The sequence below is a fragment of the Salmo salar genome, chromosome 01 (assembly GCF_965601325.2).
Source record: "Salmo salar chromosome 01, fSalSal1, whole genome shotgun sequence".
Taxonomy (NCBI): Eukaryota; Metazoa; Chordata; class Actinopteri; order Salmoniformes; family Salmonidae; genus Salmo; species Salmo salar.
Window position 1 is genome coordinate 42,080,193 of NC_138291.1, and position 17,749 is coordinate 42,097,941.

At 42.0% G+C, this 17,749-nt stretch overlaps 1 protein-coding gene across 1 annotated transcript in view; it reads right to left on the reverse strand.

The window, feature by feature from the left end:
- LOC106602440 (uncharacterized) overlaps positions 1-17,749 on the reverse strand; it is a 40,867-nt gene that overhangs the window by 15,336 nt on the left and 7,782 nt on the right. The window contains exon 2 of the mRNA XM_014195086.3: positions 1,700-1,761. Within this exon, the coding sequence (XP_014050561.3) occupies positions 1,700-1,761 (62 nt within the window). The remainder of the gene's footprint in view (positions 1-1,699; positions 1,762-17,749) is intronic.

Genomic DNA, 17,749 nt, shown 5'->3' on the forward strand with positions numbered 1-17,749 from the left:
ATCTAAAAGGGTACTTTTGCGATATTAATAATAATATGCTTTATGTTGAATACATTTATTACAAATGTTTTATGTCAGAATATAGACATACTCCATATTTTAGAGCACACTGTAAGGACTATAAAGCAGTCCAGATTCTGCGATCACATTTGTTTGGTGCAAAATCTACAATTACTTACCTGCATATTATGCGAGGGCTTGCAAATTTGACCAATCACCACACTATTAAACAGTCAAATCATCGCAATATTATCACACAAAACTGACCCATCACCGCAGTATGAAAAGAGGGCTCGCAATTTCAACCAATCACCACACATTTACCACATAATATCGGGCTCCCAAGTGGCGCAGGGGTCTGAGGCACTGTATCTCAGTGAAAGAGATGTCACTAGAGTTCCTGGTTCGAATCCAGGCTGTATCACATCTGGCTGTGATTGGGAGTCCCATAAGGCGGTGCACAATTGGCCCAGTGTTGTCCAGTATTTCCCTCATTAAAATGCAAATACATTTCTAGCATTTTTGACATGCGTTTTTCTGGATTTTTTGGTTGTTATTCTGTCTCTCACTGTTCAAATAAACCAACCATTAAAATTATAGACTGATCATTTCTTTGTCAGTGGGCAAACGTACAAAATCAGCAGGGGATCAAATACTTTTTCCCTCACTGTAACTGACTTGTGTAGTTAAAACATTTTAAATAATATGGTTCAATCAAGCCAAATGTCAACAAACCTTTTCCCTCGTCAGTGCAGTTTCACGACAAATTGGACAAAATCATTGCATGTTGCCATGCAAAATGTCAGAATTGCCTCCGAAATCCTGGAGGGACTGATAATGACACCAAGATGTTGTCTGTACCATGTACGGTTCATGGATCATAGGGTCTTACAGGAGGCATGTATAGGTCTAAAAAGGGCCTATAGAAATTGCCACTTTCATCACAATTTTCCAAAAAATACAAATGTAATAAAAATGTTAAACGTCCTTCCTCCCAATGAAGTTTTTAATGTGAATTGCCAGAACAATCTGTGATACTAAAACTATTTTTGGGCCATGCTGGCGTGGAATCGCCCTTTTACATCTAATCTAGCACTATTTGCATATACAGTCTCCACTACTATTCCCTATATAGTGCACTACTTTTGACCAAAGCCCTATGGGCACTATATAAGGAAAAGGGTGCCATTTGAGATGCAGTCCCACAGTACCACCTGTACAGCATTAAGTGAAAGTAAATCTACTCAAGGGCAGACAGATAGCATCTACACAATCTATCAGATTAGCATTTACCGACAAATTAATTTTTTACAGTTCCACTGCCTCCATTTATCATTTATAGGGTAGAGGGAGAGGCTACAACTCGGTTTGTGTGAGGGATAGACTCAAAGTGTTGTCAGAAAAAGGGCAGTAAAATTGAAATGAGATGCTTTGGAAATGTAAAATATCCCAGGTTTATGAATAAGTCTATACATACTCCAGTTTGTGGTGTTAGGTAAGATACGCTTATTTTGAGGGATGGATTCTTTTGGGCGAACTGTAGCAGGGTTGGGGTCAATTCCATTTCAATTCAGTCAATTCAGGAAGTAAACAAAAAATACATGTTTTTTTTTCTTCTCATAGAGCTCTGAGGAAAATTGGAGTTTCATTTTCAATTGAAATGGAATTGACCCAAACCCTGATCTGTAGACTGACTTACCTTCTCCAAATGCAGATTCATCCATCGTGTGAACGTCCTCTTCTGAACGACTTCTCTTTCAACTGCAAGAGAAAAGCAACAAACACAGAGGAGGATATGAATATGGTGGCTGTGAATAAAAGATGGGAATACAGAGAAGTGACCAGCAGCATCAATACTGACTCATGTAAGACAACAGCCTCATCTTCTACCAGGTAGCGTCCTAAATAGCCCCATTCCCTATATAGTGCACTACTTTTGACCAGGGTCCATAGGACTTTGGTCAAAAGTAGCGTACTACATAGGGAATAGGTTGCCAATTGTGACACACCCCAGTCGTTAATCAGCAAGACCTCTACCCTGCAGCCATGACCTGTCAACACGCCATAGCAACAAGGGGGTGCACTTAGCGTGCAAACACACACATGCAACCCTCACATGTGAACCTTTGCATGAACATACATCACACATCTACATGCTCACATGCATACATCACACACATACACACCAATTTATATCCAATCGTATATTGTATTGATTTCCACACACAATACGGTGAAGCTATTTGGTGAATCATGGTCATATCTTGCATGCTCACTCCTTGGCTATTATTAAAAACCTCTTAACCTGTGTGTCGTTGTGCATTAAATGTCACACTGGAGTACCATCCAACAACCTCATGAATATCTTTCCTCATTTCCTAGCCAGAGGAGTGTGATTCTACGGCTGTTTCTCTTAGTGGATCGAAACTTTGGTACTAGGATGTAAATACGCAGACTTAACACCCAGAGTTGTCTGTATTGCGAAACTGCCGGTCATTATGTGTCTACCTGTCCATTAAAAGGACCAGGCTCAACAGTAGGTACTAGAGGTCGACCGATTAATCGGAATGGCCGATTAATTGGGGCCGATTTCAAGTTTTCATAACAATCGGAATTTTTGGACGCCGATTTGGCCGATTTATTTAATTTTTTTTAAATATATATTTTTTTAGACCTTTATTTAACTAGGCAAGTCAGTTAAGACCACATTCTTATTTTCAATGACGGCCTAGGAACGGTGGGTTAACTGCCTTGTTCAGGGGCAGAACAACAGATTTTTACCTTGTCAGCTCAGGGATTCAATCTTGCAACCTTACGGTTAACTAGTCCAACGCTCTAACCACCTGCTTTACATTGCACTCCACGAGGTTACGCGAATGCAGTAAGAAGCTAAGGTAAGTTGCTAGCTAGCATTAAACTTATCTTATATAAAACAATCAATCAATCACAATCACTAGTTAACTACACATGGTTGATGATATTACTAGTTTATCTAGCCTGTCCTGCGTTGCATATAATCGCTTAGGTACACGTTTCTCCAACCATAAACATCAATGCCTTTCTTAAAATCAATACACAAGTATATATTTTTAAACCTGCATATTTAGTTAATATTGCCTGCTAACATGAATTTCTTTTAACTAGGGAAAATGTGTCACTTCTCTTGGAAACAGAGTCAGGGTATATGCAGCAGTTTGGGCCGCCTGGCTCATTGCGAACTGTGAAGACTATTTCTTCCTAACAAAGACAGCCGACTTCGCCAAACGGGGATGATTTAACAAAAGCGCATTTGCGAAAAAAGCACAATCGTTGCACGACTGTACCTAACCATAAACATCAATGTTTTTCTTAAAATCAATACACAGAAGTATATATTTTTAAACCTGCATATTTAGCTAAAAGAAATCCAGGTTAGCAGGCAATATTAACCAGGTGAAATTGTGTCATTTTACGTTCATTGCACGCAGTCAGGGTATATGCAACAGTTTGGGCCGCCTGGCTCGTTGCGAACTAATTTGCCAGAATTTTACGTAATTATGACGTAACACTGAAGGTTGTGCAATGTAACAGGAATAACGTTTTGTTTTCGAGATGATAGTTTCCGGCTCGTGTTTCTGTGTGTTATTATGTTATAATTAAGTCTATGATTTGATAGAGCAGTCTGACTGAGCGTTTTGCCAGCAGCCCTTCGCAATGCATTGCGCTGTTTATGACTTCAAGCCTGTCAACTCCCAAGATTAGGCTGGTGTAACCGATATGAAATGGCTTGCTAGTTGGCCGGGTGCGCGCTAATAGCGTTTCAAACGTCACTCGCTCTGAGACTTGGAGTAGTTTTTTCCCTTCCTCTACATGGGTAATGCTGCTTCGAGGGTGGCTGTTGTCGATGTGTTCCTGGTTCGAGCCCAGGTAGGAGCGAGGAGAGGGACGGAAGCTATATTGCTACACTGGCAATACTAAAGTGCCTATAAGAACATCCAATAGTCAAAGGTATATGAAATACAAATCGTATAGAGAGAAATAGTCCTATAATAACTAGAACCTAAAACATCTTACCTGGGAATATTGAAGACTCATGTTAAAAGGAACCACCAGCTTTCATATGTTCTCATGTTCTGAGCAAGGAACTTAAAAGTTAGCTTTTTTACATGGCACATATTGCACTTTTACTTTCTTCTCCAACACTTTGTTTTTGCATTATTTAAACCAAATTGAACATGTTTCATTATTTATTTGAGGCTAAACTGATTTTATTGATGTATTATATTAAGTTAAAATAAGTGTTCATTCAGTATTGTTGTAATTGTCATTATTACAAATAAAAACAAATTAAAAAATCGTCCGATTAATCGGTAGGGGCTTTTTTTGGTCCTCCAATAATCGGTATTGGCGTTGAAAAATCATAATCGGTCGACCTCTAGTAGGTACGAGTACTTTGGTGGAACATACAGAGAATTTTTCTTCTCCCCTTACTCGCTCCCCTCTCCATGCCATCCTGCTGTGGGGCGACCAATCAAAATCTCTCTGGGTTTTCTTTGACTCTGGGCTGAGTGGGCATCCCCACTCAGCCCCTCTCCAGGCCCCTAGACGTTAGAGCACTGGATGGGCACTCTATAGGCAGGGTCACCCACAATACTACTCCTGTCCACCCGCGTGTGTCTGGGAACCACCATGAGTCTATACAGTTTATGCTCATCAAGTCTCCTCAGGTTTCCGTGGTATTGTGGTTTTCTTGGCTCCAGTGCCACAACTCCTTATCAACTGGACTGCTGGTACTATCATGGGCTGGAGCCCGTTCTGCTATGCCCATTGCCTGAAGTTGGCACAGCCTGCCCTGGGACGTCTTCCTGTGGGCTCGGAAGAAGCCTCGGACCTCTCCGCCATTTCCGCGGAGTACCAGGACCTCCGGGAGGTTTTCAGCAAGGCCCGGGCCACTTCGCTTCCTCTGCATCGACCCTATGACTGCGGGATCGACCTTTCCTGGGCACTACACCACCCTGGGGACGCCTGTATTCACTGTCAGGTCTGGAGACCAAGGCTATGGAGACGTACATCGAGGACTCCCTGGCTGCAGGGGGTATCCGTCCTTCTGCATCCCTGCCGGCAAAGGGTTCTTCTTTGTGGACAAGGACAAAACCATGCGCCCGTGCATCGACTACCGGGGCCTCAATGACGTCACGGTTAAGAACCGCTACCCGCTACCACTCATCGCCTCGGCTTTCGAGCCGCTCCAGGGGGCCACTACCTCTCTAAGTTGGACCTCTGAAACGTCCACCACTTGGTACGGATACGGGAAGGTGACGAGTGGAAGACAGCCTTCAACACTGCTAGCGGACACTATGAATACCTGGTGATGCCATTCGGTCTGATCAATGCTCCTGCTGTGTTTCAGGTTCTGGTTAATGACATTATCCGCGACATGTTGAACCAGTTCATGTTCGTCTACCTTGAAGACATCCTCGTCTTTTCCCGCTTGGCTCAAGAACACGTTCTCCACGTCCGACAGGTCCTCCAGTGTCTCCTGGAGAACCAGCTTCTTGTCAAACACGTGTTATTTCGAACTGTCTGCATCTAGATCTTATCGTGAGGTATGATAGATATAGGGAAAAGACAGACAGCCATACTGTGAGTAGTAATTAGACAAAATGAGAGACAATAATGTCCCAACCTGGTCCCAGATCTGTTTGTGCTCTTGCCTACTCCATTGTCAAACCAAACATGACAATTACATAAGGAGTTGGCAAGAGAGCAGAAACAGACTGGCAACCAGGCTAATAACGTGCCCTATTAACAGAAGAATTGCCAGCAGGAATGAAATCGTCATCCTTATTCATTCTCTAAATACCATTGATGTTCATGACAACCTCATTTGCCCTGACCAGCCACCAGGCAATTCTCAGCATGGGGTCATCTCTTCATTCCTCTGGTGTATGTTTGTTCTGAAATGAGGCATTTACTCAGAGATGTAGGAGTTCCTTCACCCCATTGAGTAAAACACACACAGCTGACTCCAGCTGAGACACAGAAGTACTGCTAGTCCTCACATCCAAACAAAGTTTCATCTGGAGTTTGGACAGTGTTCCTTGCTGCTATCACTGGGCCCTGAGTAGGCCTCACTCTCAGCCTTGGCAATGTGCGCTCTCTCTCTCTCACTCTCTTTCTCCCTTGCTCGCTCCCTCTCTCTCTCTCTCTCTCTCTCTCTCTCTCTCTCTCTCTTTTTCACAGCTGAATGCTCAAAGCTGTCACCCAGACCCAGCCTCTGGCCCAGACCAGAGCAGCTAGGCTCTTTGTGTCTTTATGGTTGCTGGCTGGTTGCTGGCGCTGGAGTGCTGGGAAATGGCCCCCTCATTATAGCGACATGCCCTATACACACACAGACGGACACAATAACAGACACACTGCCACACATACACATAGACACACACAGAGACACTTCACACACACTATCAGGCAGAGACATGCAGACACAGAAAAAAAGTGGCACACACACACACACAAGAAAAAGTAAAAGCAGGCTCCTGCTCTTGCTCTGAGAAAGAGCTTCAGTCAGGAGAGAAACCCAAGAGATGAACAATGTACTCTCCATGTATTTCTGTTTGTAGTATCACACTACGCTTATAAGACTATTAGTCATCATAAACTAATGTTTACATTCTATGAGACTGTTCTATTCTATTGTATCCTCTTTGTTCATGGTCTATGAAAATGTTGAGACTCCTCATAAGTCCTCAATTGGCAGCTTCATGAAATAGTACTCGCAAAACACCAGTCTCAACATCAACAGTGAAGAGGCGACTCCGGGATGCTGGCCTTCTAGGCAGAGTTGCAAAGAAAAAAACATATCTCAGACTGGCCAATAAAAATAAAAGATTAAAGGGGGCCAAAGAACACAGACACTGGACAGAGGAACTCTGCCTAGAAGGCCAGCATCCCGGAGTCGCCTCTTCACCGTTGACATTGAGACTGGTGTTTTGCGGGTACTATTTAATGAAGCCGCCAGTTGAGGACTTGTGAGGCATCTGTTTCTCAAACTAGACACTCTAATGTACTTGTCTTCTTGCTCAGTTGTGCACCGGGGCCTCCCACTCCTCTTTCTATTCTGGTTAGAGCCAGTTTGCGCTGTTCTGTGAAGGGAGTAGTACACAGCGTTGTACAAGATCTTCAGTTTCTTGGCAATTTCTCGCATGGAATAGCCTTCATTTCTCAGAACAAGAATAGACTGATGAGTTTCAGAAGAACGTTATTTGTTTCTGCCCATTTTGAGCCTGTAATCGAACCCACAAATGCTGATGCTCCAGATACTCAACTAGTCTAAAGAAGGCCAGTTTTATTGCTTCTTTAATCAGAACAACAGCTTTCAGCTGTGCTAACATAATTGCAAAAGGGTTTTCTAACGATCAATTAGCCTTTTAAAATGATCATCTTGAATTAGCTAACACAACGTGCCATTGGAACACAGGAGTGATGGTTGCTGATAATGGGCCTCTGTACGCCTATGTAGATATTCTATTTAAAAAAATCAGCTGTTTTCAGCTACAATAGTCATTTACAACATTAACAATGTCTACACTGTATTTCTGATCAATTTGATGTTATTTTAAATGGACAAAAAAAATTGCTTTTCTTTCAAAAACAAGGACATTTCTAAGTGACCCCAAACTTTTGAACAGTAGTGTACATGACACGTACACCTCCCCTGTGATGAGGATAGTCATTTCTGTAGTCAATTAGCCAATGTGAGAAAATGCCCACGTCATGAAAGGCTAGTTAAATAAAACGTCTGAAAACCCAACTGCCCACTGGACATATTAATAACCGTGGCCATCCATAACTGTTGATCTCATTTTCCAGGTACATTATCCAAAACGCTGCACTGGTTTCTCTTAGGAATAACAGAGCCTGGGCCAAATAGAAAGGTGCACGTATCGTCAGATCGGAGGGCTCTACAGAGAGACTTACTATGGCACGCTGCATCCGGACCCACTCGGATACCTCAGTCTGTTGGAGTGTGTGTGTTGCTGTGAATGTGTACCATTGTGCGCTGGTGGTGATTTATAGCATGTGTGTGGCTGTGCGCCTAGAATTCCTAACCAGACCGTTCGTTTATTTTTCCGTCCCCACGAATGTGTGGACAGCACAGTGCTGAATAAAGGGAATGACACCTAACGTCTTGGCAATGAGAGACAGGCCTACATGGAAAAGAATGATCCCCTCTTTTTTCTTTCTCTCTCTCGCTCTCTGTCACAGCGATGTGTCTGACTCAGATTCCTACGACACAAAAGGGTTACACTTCTTGAATACTAACAAGTGCCGTGCCGGAGAGAAGTCCGGGGGAGTGTGGGCTCGGCTGGTTGAAACATTGCCTGTTAGGGACAGTCTGGGGACAATCTGTCAAATGGCTTGTATAATCAGGCCCTACTCTCCAGGGAATCTGTCTGTTAGCCCACCAACATGTGTCAATTCCAGATGTCTTCCATTCAATGAAAGCCTCCAACAGTCCACAGGCAAATATGGACACTGCCTTACAAGAGCTATGTGTTCAGGAGCCCCTGACATTTGAACTCAGGGGTGGAAATAGAGGAATTTACGATTATGTTGTTTCTTCTCCCACCACACCGTACTGTGAGATAACGCTGTAAAGCCAGAGCATGGAGTTAGTAAGTCAGTCTAGTGTTGAGGTCAGGTTCTGTACTGGGAACAATGCAGGATGCTGAGTCAAAGCTTTTTTTCCTGAAAGAGCAGAGTTAGGGTCAGCTCTGGTGAGGTGTTTTCTATTATAGACACAGTACAACACAGTAGTTTACATTTCTTGGAAAGCCTTGGTGGGGTCTGTCCTTAGAACAGCAGTCACATGGAAGGTCCCCATTCTAGTATGGTAAGGGGTGGGGGGAGTGTTATTAAAATATGACCTTTATTTGACTGATAACACATTCTTTTTTACAGCAGCAACCTGGGGAATAGTTACAGGGGAGAAGAGACGGGATGAATGAGCCAATTTGAAGCTGGGGATGATTAGGTGGCCATGATGGTATGGGCCAGATTGGGAATGTATCCGGGACATCGGGGTTAACACCCATACTCTTGCGATAAGTGCCATGGGTTCTTTAGTGACCACAGAGAGGCCAACTCTAACTTTAATCCGTAGACTAGCACTAGTTTACGTGAACACAATGTTCTCAGTGGTCTTGTTTTGGTTTTCCCTCTCTGTCTCAGAAGGTAAGAGCACAATGAATAGGATACATACTCTATACATGGATGATGTCACATCCTGATTAGCACAGGTGAATGCAGAGGGGTGTCATTATTTCAGCTCTCTGGCTGCACTGCCATTAAAGATGAGGTCATTCTCTCTGTGGAAATAAGGCCACACTGACTGACAGGAGGGATACATCCAAAATGGTACCCTATTCCCTATATAGTGCACTATTTTTCATCTGTAGAAAGTAGTGCACATTGTAGGGAATAATGTGCCATTTGGGACACTGCCAAGGACCGGTACCTCTTGTCTGACTGGCATGTTGAATACAAGCTTACTGTGAATGTTGACGTGTCAGTGTGTACAGTGTGACAAGCAATTCTCTATGCACTCTATCTTTCCTAATCTTATCTAGGCTATTGTTAGTTTCGAAGGCAGACCAAACATTACTACATATTACTGCTGCTGCCGTTGATACTCATTTCCATTGTTAGGATTGATCGGATTTAACTCAGTATCGAGGAGAAACTGAAGCAGCACTGTCTAGAGAAGCAGAGAAAATCATATGATTGCAATCTAATAAAGCTATATTATCATATAACGAAATGGGATATAGTAAGTTGTCAACCAGACGTACATATTCTATTCTATACCCCCTTTTTCTCTATTTTGTCTCAGTGTGTTGGCACTGGCTCTAGACAAAATCCCAGACTCGGTGTGAGCAGTGAGGCCGCTCTCATTTGCTTGCCATGCAAAGAGTGGGGGAGCAAGTCTGAGACTCCTCAACCATGTGGTAGAGAAAGCCTTTCACGGGGATATGAATGATCTGATTACCATTACAACAGCGTCCCAAATGGCACACTATTCCATATATAACGCACAACTTTTGACCGGGGCCCGTAGGTCTCTAGTCAAAAGTAGTGCACTATGCAGGAAATAGGGTGCCATTTGGTACGCGGCCGTAATGTTACTCTTTTATACCATCTCAGAGAGTCGAACAGAGAAGGGACAACCCTGTAGGACTGAACAAATATCATTAGGAGCCAATTAGCTCAGTGCTTTTATTGAACACAGATCTGTACATGCTAGATGTGTATAATGACACTGACACAGATCCGTATATACTAGCTGTGCGCTGATTAAGGCACTTCTTCTAGGCTTTATAGTTAGTGTCTCTTTGCAGTGCAAATTCACTTACTGTTCATGTGATTATCCACTCATTTAAAGGAACAAACAGTAGATGTGAGAGCTGAGTCGACCAAACTCTGCATCAACACTCTGGATGTAAACATATCAAAATAATCTGCAGTAGGGAAGTGTGCAAAAACAAGTGTAAGAGACTAAGGCTGGGATTCAATCCGATCGCGCTTTGTCGGTGATGCAGCTTTGTCCCCGCATTCATGGTGAATGCTGCATATGATGGCTAAACCGGAAAATTAACTCTAAATGGTGCATTGTCGACAAAGTGCGATCGGATTGAATCCCGGCCTAAGAGAAAAGTATCTCATCCAATACTGACATCCTTTTTCAGCAACATAACTCCCTTCACTGACAATTGGAGTCTGTACAATAGATACACCAACAACAACAACAACAACAACAACAACAACAACAACACCAACAAAGTACACCATATGACAAACAGTCCCATTTCTCCATCTGAGAGTAATTACCACTAATAAACAAAACAAAGTCTGATTGGGGGCAATTCTGGGGGCAATCCTGTGGGCAGCTAGCGCCTCTCCAGAGTTCTGCCTCACTGCCTGCCAATTAGAGGCTGTGAAGACAAGGAGGAAAAACACGGGGAGGAGGGGGTACAGGAATCTTCCTACCTGGGTAACAGAATGTCTCCAGATGTCCTGGGGTGCATCTCAAACCAAATGGCACCCTATTCCCTATATAGTGAACTGCATTTGACCAGAGCCCTATGGGGGCATAGGGTGAATAGGGTGCCATTTCGGGAAGAAGCCATGGTTGACTGCCTGCCTGGCACCACCTCCTACGCACCTCAGAACAGTCGGAAGGAACAGAAAGTGCAGAATCCTTTTGAAAGTAGGCGAGAAAGATGAAATAAATGTGCTGGATAAATCTACAGGAAGAAGGACGAAATGAAATACGCTGGATGAGTGGGTGCTGGGTTCACCCTCCCTCAATATATCACTGCTGTTGATTTATGTTGCTTTGCATTAAGATGAGGTCCCCTCTGGGCAAAAACTGGTTGAATCAACGTTGTTTCCACATCATTTCAACAACAACATTTCAATGTGATGACGTTGAAACAACATGGAAAACTGATTGGATTTGCAAAAAGTCATCAACATAAGGGAATTTCGTATTTTTTTCACCCAACTTTCACCCTAAATCCAATGAGACTGTGAAATATTTTGTTGATTTCAAATGTAAAACTAAACGATGAACTGACGTCTGTGCCCAGTGGGTTGGTTTGGAGTCATCACATTACTGCCGTTGCGTTCTGCACTGTGTAGAGTAACAATACAACTGTGCTAAACAAAGTGGAGCTCATCTTATATTAAAATATTAAAACAAAAACTGCCATGATAGAGGCTTCCCTAAAGACACTGCTGCTGGTGTCCTACTCTTTAACCAAAGGGGTTATATAACTAGAAGAGTTGCTGGGGTTTATAATATCCCTTTTCTTTAGTTCACATTTAAGAGTGCCTTTCCATGTTCTATATAGGCCTCGCCATCCACGTCTAATTGAAAAATGACTTTGTCTTATTCTACATGTTTGGGATTAGCCAATATAAATGCAGCGTATGTATTTTCCTATAAGAAGATAACGGGATACAAATAACTATTCCCAACAGCGTATGATTACAATAGAAACAGTCCAGTGTCATAAAAAATACCTCAGCTCACACCTTAAAAGGGGCAATCTGGGATTCGAAAAACAACAAAGCGGTCACTCGAGTCAATGGCTATATAGCATTCATTTAAAAGTCAAAAATTGATGTACTGTACCAATCCCAGATGGCCCCTTTAGAAGAAAGGGTTGCAGACATTTTTGATGAAGCACACTTATGTAACCGAACATGACTCAAGAGGAAGTGTTCATTTGTTGTCTGCATGCCTCCACTGGGGAAAATTAGCGAATAGAAAAGAAGAATAACGTTTTGATTCTTTCCAAGCGTGATTCAACATTATTTGACAGGTAACCAATAGTTCTAACAGAGGTTTGTGAAATCAATTTCCTTATCTATCCTTCTAAAAGTGTTGTTACTCTCTCACACACACACAGACACACACTGTGTACACATTCATGTACACATGCATAGGCTACACAAACAAATCCAGGGATGTGATCTTGCAGACCAGTTTCTGCATATACTGTGAATTAATGCTGCCTTTGCTTGCATAATTGACAGCCGGGAAATCAACATTTAGCCTACTTAATCTGAAGAATAACTACATCTTCTGAACTACAACCACTAATACAGCAAACAAATCAGCAGTAAGTGTGGGATACATTCATTGTGATTCTTGGTGCAGATTCATTGTCACAGAGCCAAGATCAATCAGGTTCTTTTTTGGCCCTATAAACTCAGCCATTCACACCATTATAAAAGGAGAGAGGAGTGGAGTGATTAGATATCACCAATTATTAGATGGGTGAGACAGAGACCTGTGAACCTAAACTATACTTGAACTAAAAAGTGTGTTCACTCCTTCCTTCACCTTATCTAGTATTTGCATATGTTTCACAATCACTCTACATACCAGAAAGGCATGCGTTCTTCCTTGAGGTAGCTGGTCCAACATGGTTGGATTCAGTCTAAACCCCCCACCCAGCAGAACTACAGGTCTGCATGGCATTTTAAGGGAATTGCGTTTACATTACTAAACATATTCTGTAGTTGAAGGTCATTCCTGACAGGAAAGGAAGGGCCATTTATAATGTGGGTTAAGTGAGTTTGTCGGTGTCTCAAAAGGCACCGTATTCCCCTATGTAGTACACATCTACTAGGGTGCCATTTGGGACACAGCCTCTGTTCAAACCTTACCTAAATGCGAGTGCCGGGAATCCAACATGGACAATACCGGGAAACCAAAACACTCTCACTCACTGAAGCATTTCCATATGCAAACAATTCCAGGATTTTGTATTGCATCTAAATGTGACTTCCATTTGGGACTCAGCCAGTGTGTTTGTGAGGTCAAAGCTACACATCCCCAAAAAATGGTTCTAAATATTGTAGTACCAGATAAGGGTTCTTTGGCTTGTTGTTACCTTAGCGAAACCTTTTTTGGTGCTATATTGAACCCTTTTTTGAAGGGTCTGTAAAGAACAATGCTCATAAGATTCAAAATGGTTCCTGTATGGCGCTATAAAGAACCCTTTCCTAAGGGTCTATAAAGAAACACCAAAAAAGGGTTCCACTATGGATACAACCCTTTTTGGGGCTATGTAGAACCCTTTTTTATGGTTCTTTATAGAACCTATTCTGGTCAGCCATATTATATTGTAAAAATTCCGTAGCTGATATTATTGTGTTAACTGACTACCGTAATTTCCGGACTATTAAGCGCACCTGAATATAAGCCGCACCCACTGAATAAAAAAAATATATATATTTTGAACATAAATAAGCCGCACATGTCTATAAGCCGCAGGTGCCTACCGGTACATTGAAACAAATGAACTTTACACAGGCATTAACAAAACACGGCTTGTAACAAAAATAAATAGGCTTTAACGAAACACGGTTTGTAACAAAAAATAAAAAATTAGCAGTAAGCTTTAGTTGTCTTTTTGCACTGAGTCAATTCCTCACGCTGCTGTTTCCAACGTCTTATCATCGACTCATTAAGACCAAGCTCCCGTGCAGTAGCTCTATTTCCTTTTCCAACAGCCAGATCAATCGCCTTCAACTTGAAAGTTGCATCATATGCATTTCTCCGTGTCTTTGCCATGATGAGGGTGACAAAATGACTACCATAATCAGAATGATGGGAAGTTTGAGAGCGCTCGATTTAATCTAAACAGTAAACAAAAAAGTAGTTTGACCGTAAACCGTTCGGCAATTTCATTGGTCTAATGAAAGCTTCATGCCGCCAAAAAACTGAGCACGTCACAGAATATGTTTTTTTGGAGAAACAAAATTGAAAGCGTGAAAAATCCATATATTAGCCGCTTCATTGTTTAAGCCGCGAGGTTCAAAGTCTGGGAAAAAAGTTGCGGCTTATAGTCTGGAATTTACGGTAGTTGAATCAGGTGTGGCAGCTCTGGAACAGCTGGGGGTCCCTGAGGAGAGAGCCACTGACTGATTTAGTCAACCGTTCTCAATTGACACAAGCCCATACATGAGTCTTGCACAAGACTTACTACTTAACGGCATACCACAACACATTAGATAAACTGGAATGACACTCTCACTCACAGTTTCACAATAAGAGCTGTGCCCTGGCAATTGAATAGTTTGAGAAGATAAAGAAAAGACGTGCTGATGTCACAGGCTGCATCTTCCTCATTCCAAACAGACTAAATATCTAAACAAAATAAGTACAGTCACAAAGATACAAAAGACAAGCTTCCACTAAACTAGACCAAAAAGATACAAATCTAGTCCGCATGTCAGTCGTGTTTGTAGGTGGCAGGGAAGTCAGGCGCAGGAGAAACCAACTTGGTTAAACTGGAGTATTTTAATTAACAAAAAACAAACTCCAAAACCAAAGTACACAAATAACATGGGTAAAATACACGCGCACATAACTCACAAACAATCCCCGACAAGGACATGAGGGAAAACAGAGGGTTAAATGCACAACATGTAATGAATGGGATTGGAACCAGGTATGTAGGAAGACAAGACAAAACCAATGGAAAATGAAAAACTGATCAATGATGGCTAGAAGACTGGTGACGTCGACCGCCGAGCACCACCCGAGCAAGGAGGGGCATCGACTTCGGCAGAAGTCGTGACACCGCATTTTGAACCAAAACCAACGTAGCCTATGCTTATTGTATGCACTGTGCTGTTTGCTCATATACAGATCAGTTAGGGTGAATTTGGGTTCAAATGTTATATATATACAGTACCAGTCAAAAGTTTGGACACACCTACTCATTCAAGGGTTTTTCTTAATTTTGACTATTTTCTAGATTGTAGAATAATATTGAAGACATCAAAACTATGAAATAACACATATGGAATCATGTATTAACCAAAAAAGTGTTAAACAAATCATGACAGCTTTGCACACTCTTGGCATTATCTCAACCAGCTTTATGAGGTAGTCACCTGGAATGCATTTCAATTAACAGGTGTGCCTTCTTAAAAGTACATTTGTAGAAATTCTTTCCTTCTTAATGCGCTTGTGCCAATCAGTTGTGTTGTGACAAGGTAGGGGTGGTATACAGAAGATAGCCCTATTTGGTAAAAGAGTCCATATTATGTCAAGAACAGCTCAAATAAGCAGAGAAACAGCAGTCCATCATTACTTTAAGACATGAAGGTCGGTCAGTGATGTACTGGGCCGTACGCACTATCCTCTACAGCGCCTTGCGGTCGGATACTAAGCAGTTGCCATACCAAGCGGTGATGCAGCCAGTCAAGATGCTCTCAATGGTGCAGCTGTATAACTTTTTGAGGATCTGAGGGCCCATGCTAAATCTTTGCCGCATCAGTAATTATGTAGTAATGACATTCATGTAACCTACATGAAAAGTGAAGTTCAAATCATGAATAACTTCGGGGGGATCAGGTGGAAGGAGTCATCTTTGGTAAAAAATATGAAGGGGGAAAAAATATTTGTTTTGTCTTCCCAAATATAGTGCACTATAGATTAGCAATGCCTTCATAAAACTTTAAAAGTGAAGTTCAAATCAGATCATATGCAAGGAGAGCATAACTTGGTGAAAAGAAGAAGGAATGAAAAAGATCCTTCATGTGTTTGTTTTTCTTTCCTCCGATCATACCTACTCACTAGCTAGGTTTCCATGCAATTAGTGACAGACTTTCATGCAAATAAAAAGAAAGATCTGCATAAAAACAATATGCGCATTTTCCCATCAGAGATGTGTTTCCTTCAAATTGACTTGTTTGGGATAAAAGACTGTGTGATGACGTAGTGTACATAAAAATAAAATGAACGGTTAACCCCCCCCCCCCCCCCCAATTACAAATAGAAGTTAAATGGGTTTCCATCGCATTTTCAACTCTACTGATGGTTTTCTTACAAAAAAAGGTTGTGTTTTATAGCGATACCACTCTAGTACTGGCATGTGTGCTGTAGCCAACAGCGGGTATAGCCTACATGATGAGATTCTTTGTCGCGTCTACTCCTCCCCTCCAGCATTCGACGTCGCCGGTTTACTAACCACCGATCCTGGGGACCATCATTACTCGCACCTGGCATTCATCATTACACGCACCTGCGCTTCATCATTAGGCACACCTGGACTCTATTACCTCACTCATTACCACCCCTTTATCTGGCACTCCCTTAGGTTCTTTCCCCAGGCAGTATTGTTTCTGTTGTTCATGTCTAGACGCTACTCCTACATTGTATCGTTCCATGTTACTTGTTATATTAATTAAACTTACCACCTGCACCTGCTTCTCGACTCCCAGCGTCTATGTTACATTATTATAGACAAAAGAGCGATATTATTTTTATTTGTCAAACGGCAGACAAGCATCAATGATCATGCCACAAGAGTAAGACCCTCGATATTTATTGCAAAGGAGTATCAGGCTCATCACCTGACACTTTCACCACCCTGTGAAGTTCTTCATAAATGACTGAATCTGTATCCTAATAAACTGCAAACTTTCCCCACGAGTCGTAGTGGGAGGACCACACAACATGCGTAAAAGCATTTCCATTGACATTTCTTGATTAATACATTTTACCGACACATAAAGATCCCATCTTGTCTAGCGTATTTTGTTTTGTCGACATTTGAAAGTTTACCGACAAATGTTCTGTTTCCATCTGGCCTGTCATTACATTTTTTCCCCCACATGTACTTTACTCGCATAAAAAGGTTGGATAGAAATCTGGTTACTGATTACCTTACCCTGACAGCTACAGATCAACCTGAGAACAACAATCATTGCTATTTATAAAAACAGAGCTGTAGGCAGAGAGAGCACAGCCCTGATTTGTCATCATCACTGCAATCCATGAGAGTTACTTATTCAAAGTTCTGTTGGACCGTTTCTTTCTTCAGCCCATTGGTAGAAACACCTGCATCTAATAAAACTGGCACTTATACAGACCTCAGACAAAGAGTAGAGTGAACTCACCCCGTGTACGTCACTCTCTCTCTCCACAGGTTTATTTGACAATATAACCGTTGACCTTTTAAAAGGCGCCATGGTATTTTTAGAGTGGAAAATGGGCCTCCTACAAAAGGAGTACTTTTTGAAGCATAAACTGTAACTTTAGACTTATCATCACTCAAGATAAAATAAGAACAATTGACTTGGATCGACCATCATCCTGGAACTGTTGGTCTAGCCATAGCAATATCTCTGCCCATTAGACAACCACCGCTATGAGGACAGTGTTGTCCACATTATACTCGCTTCT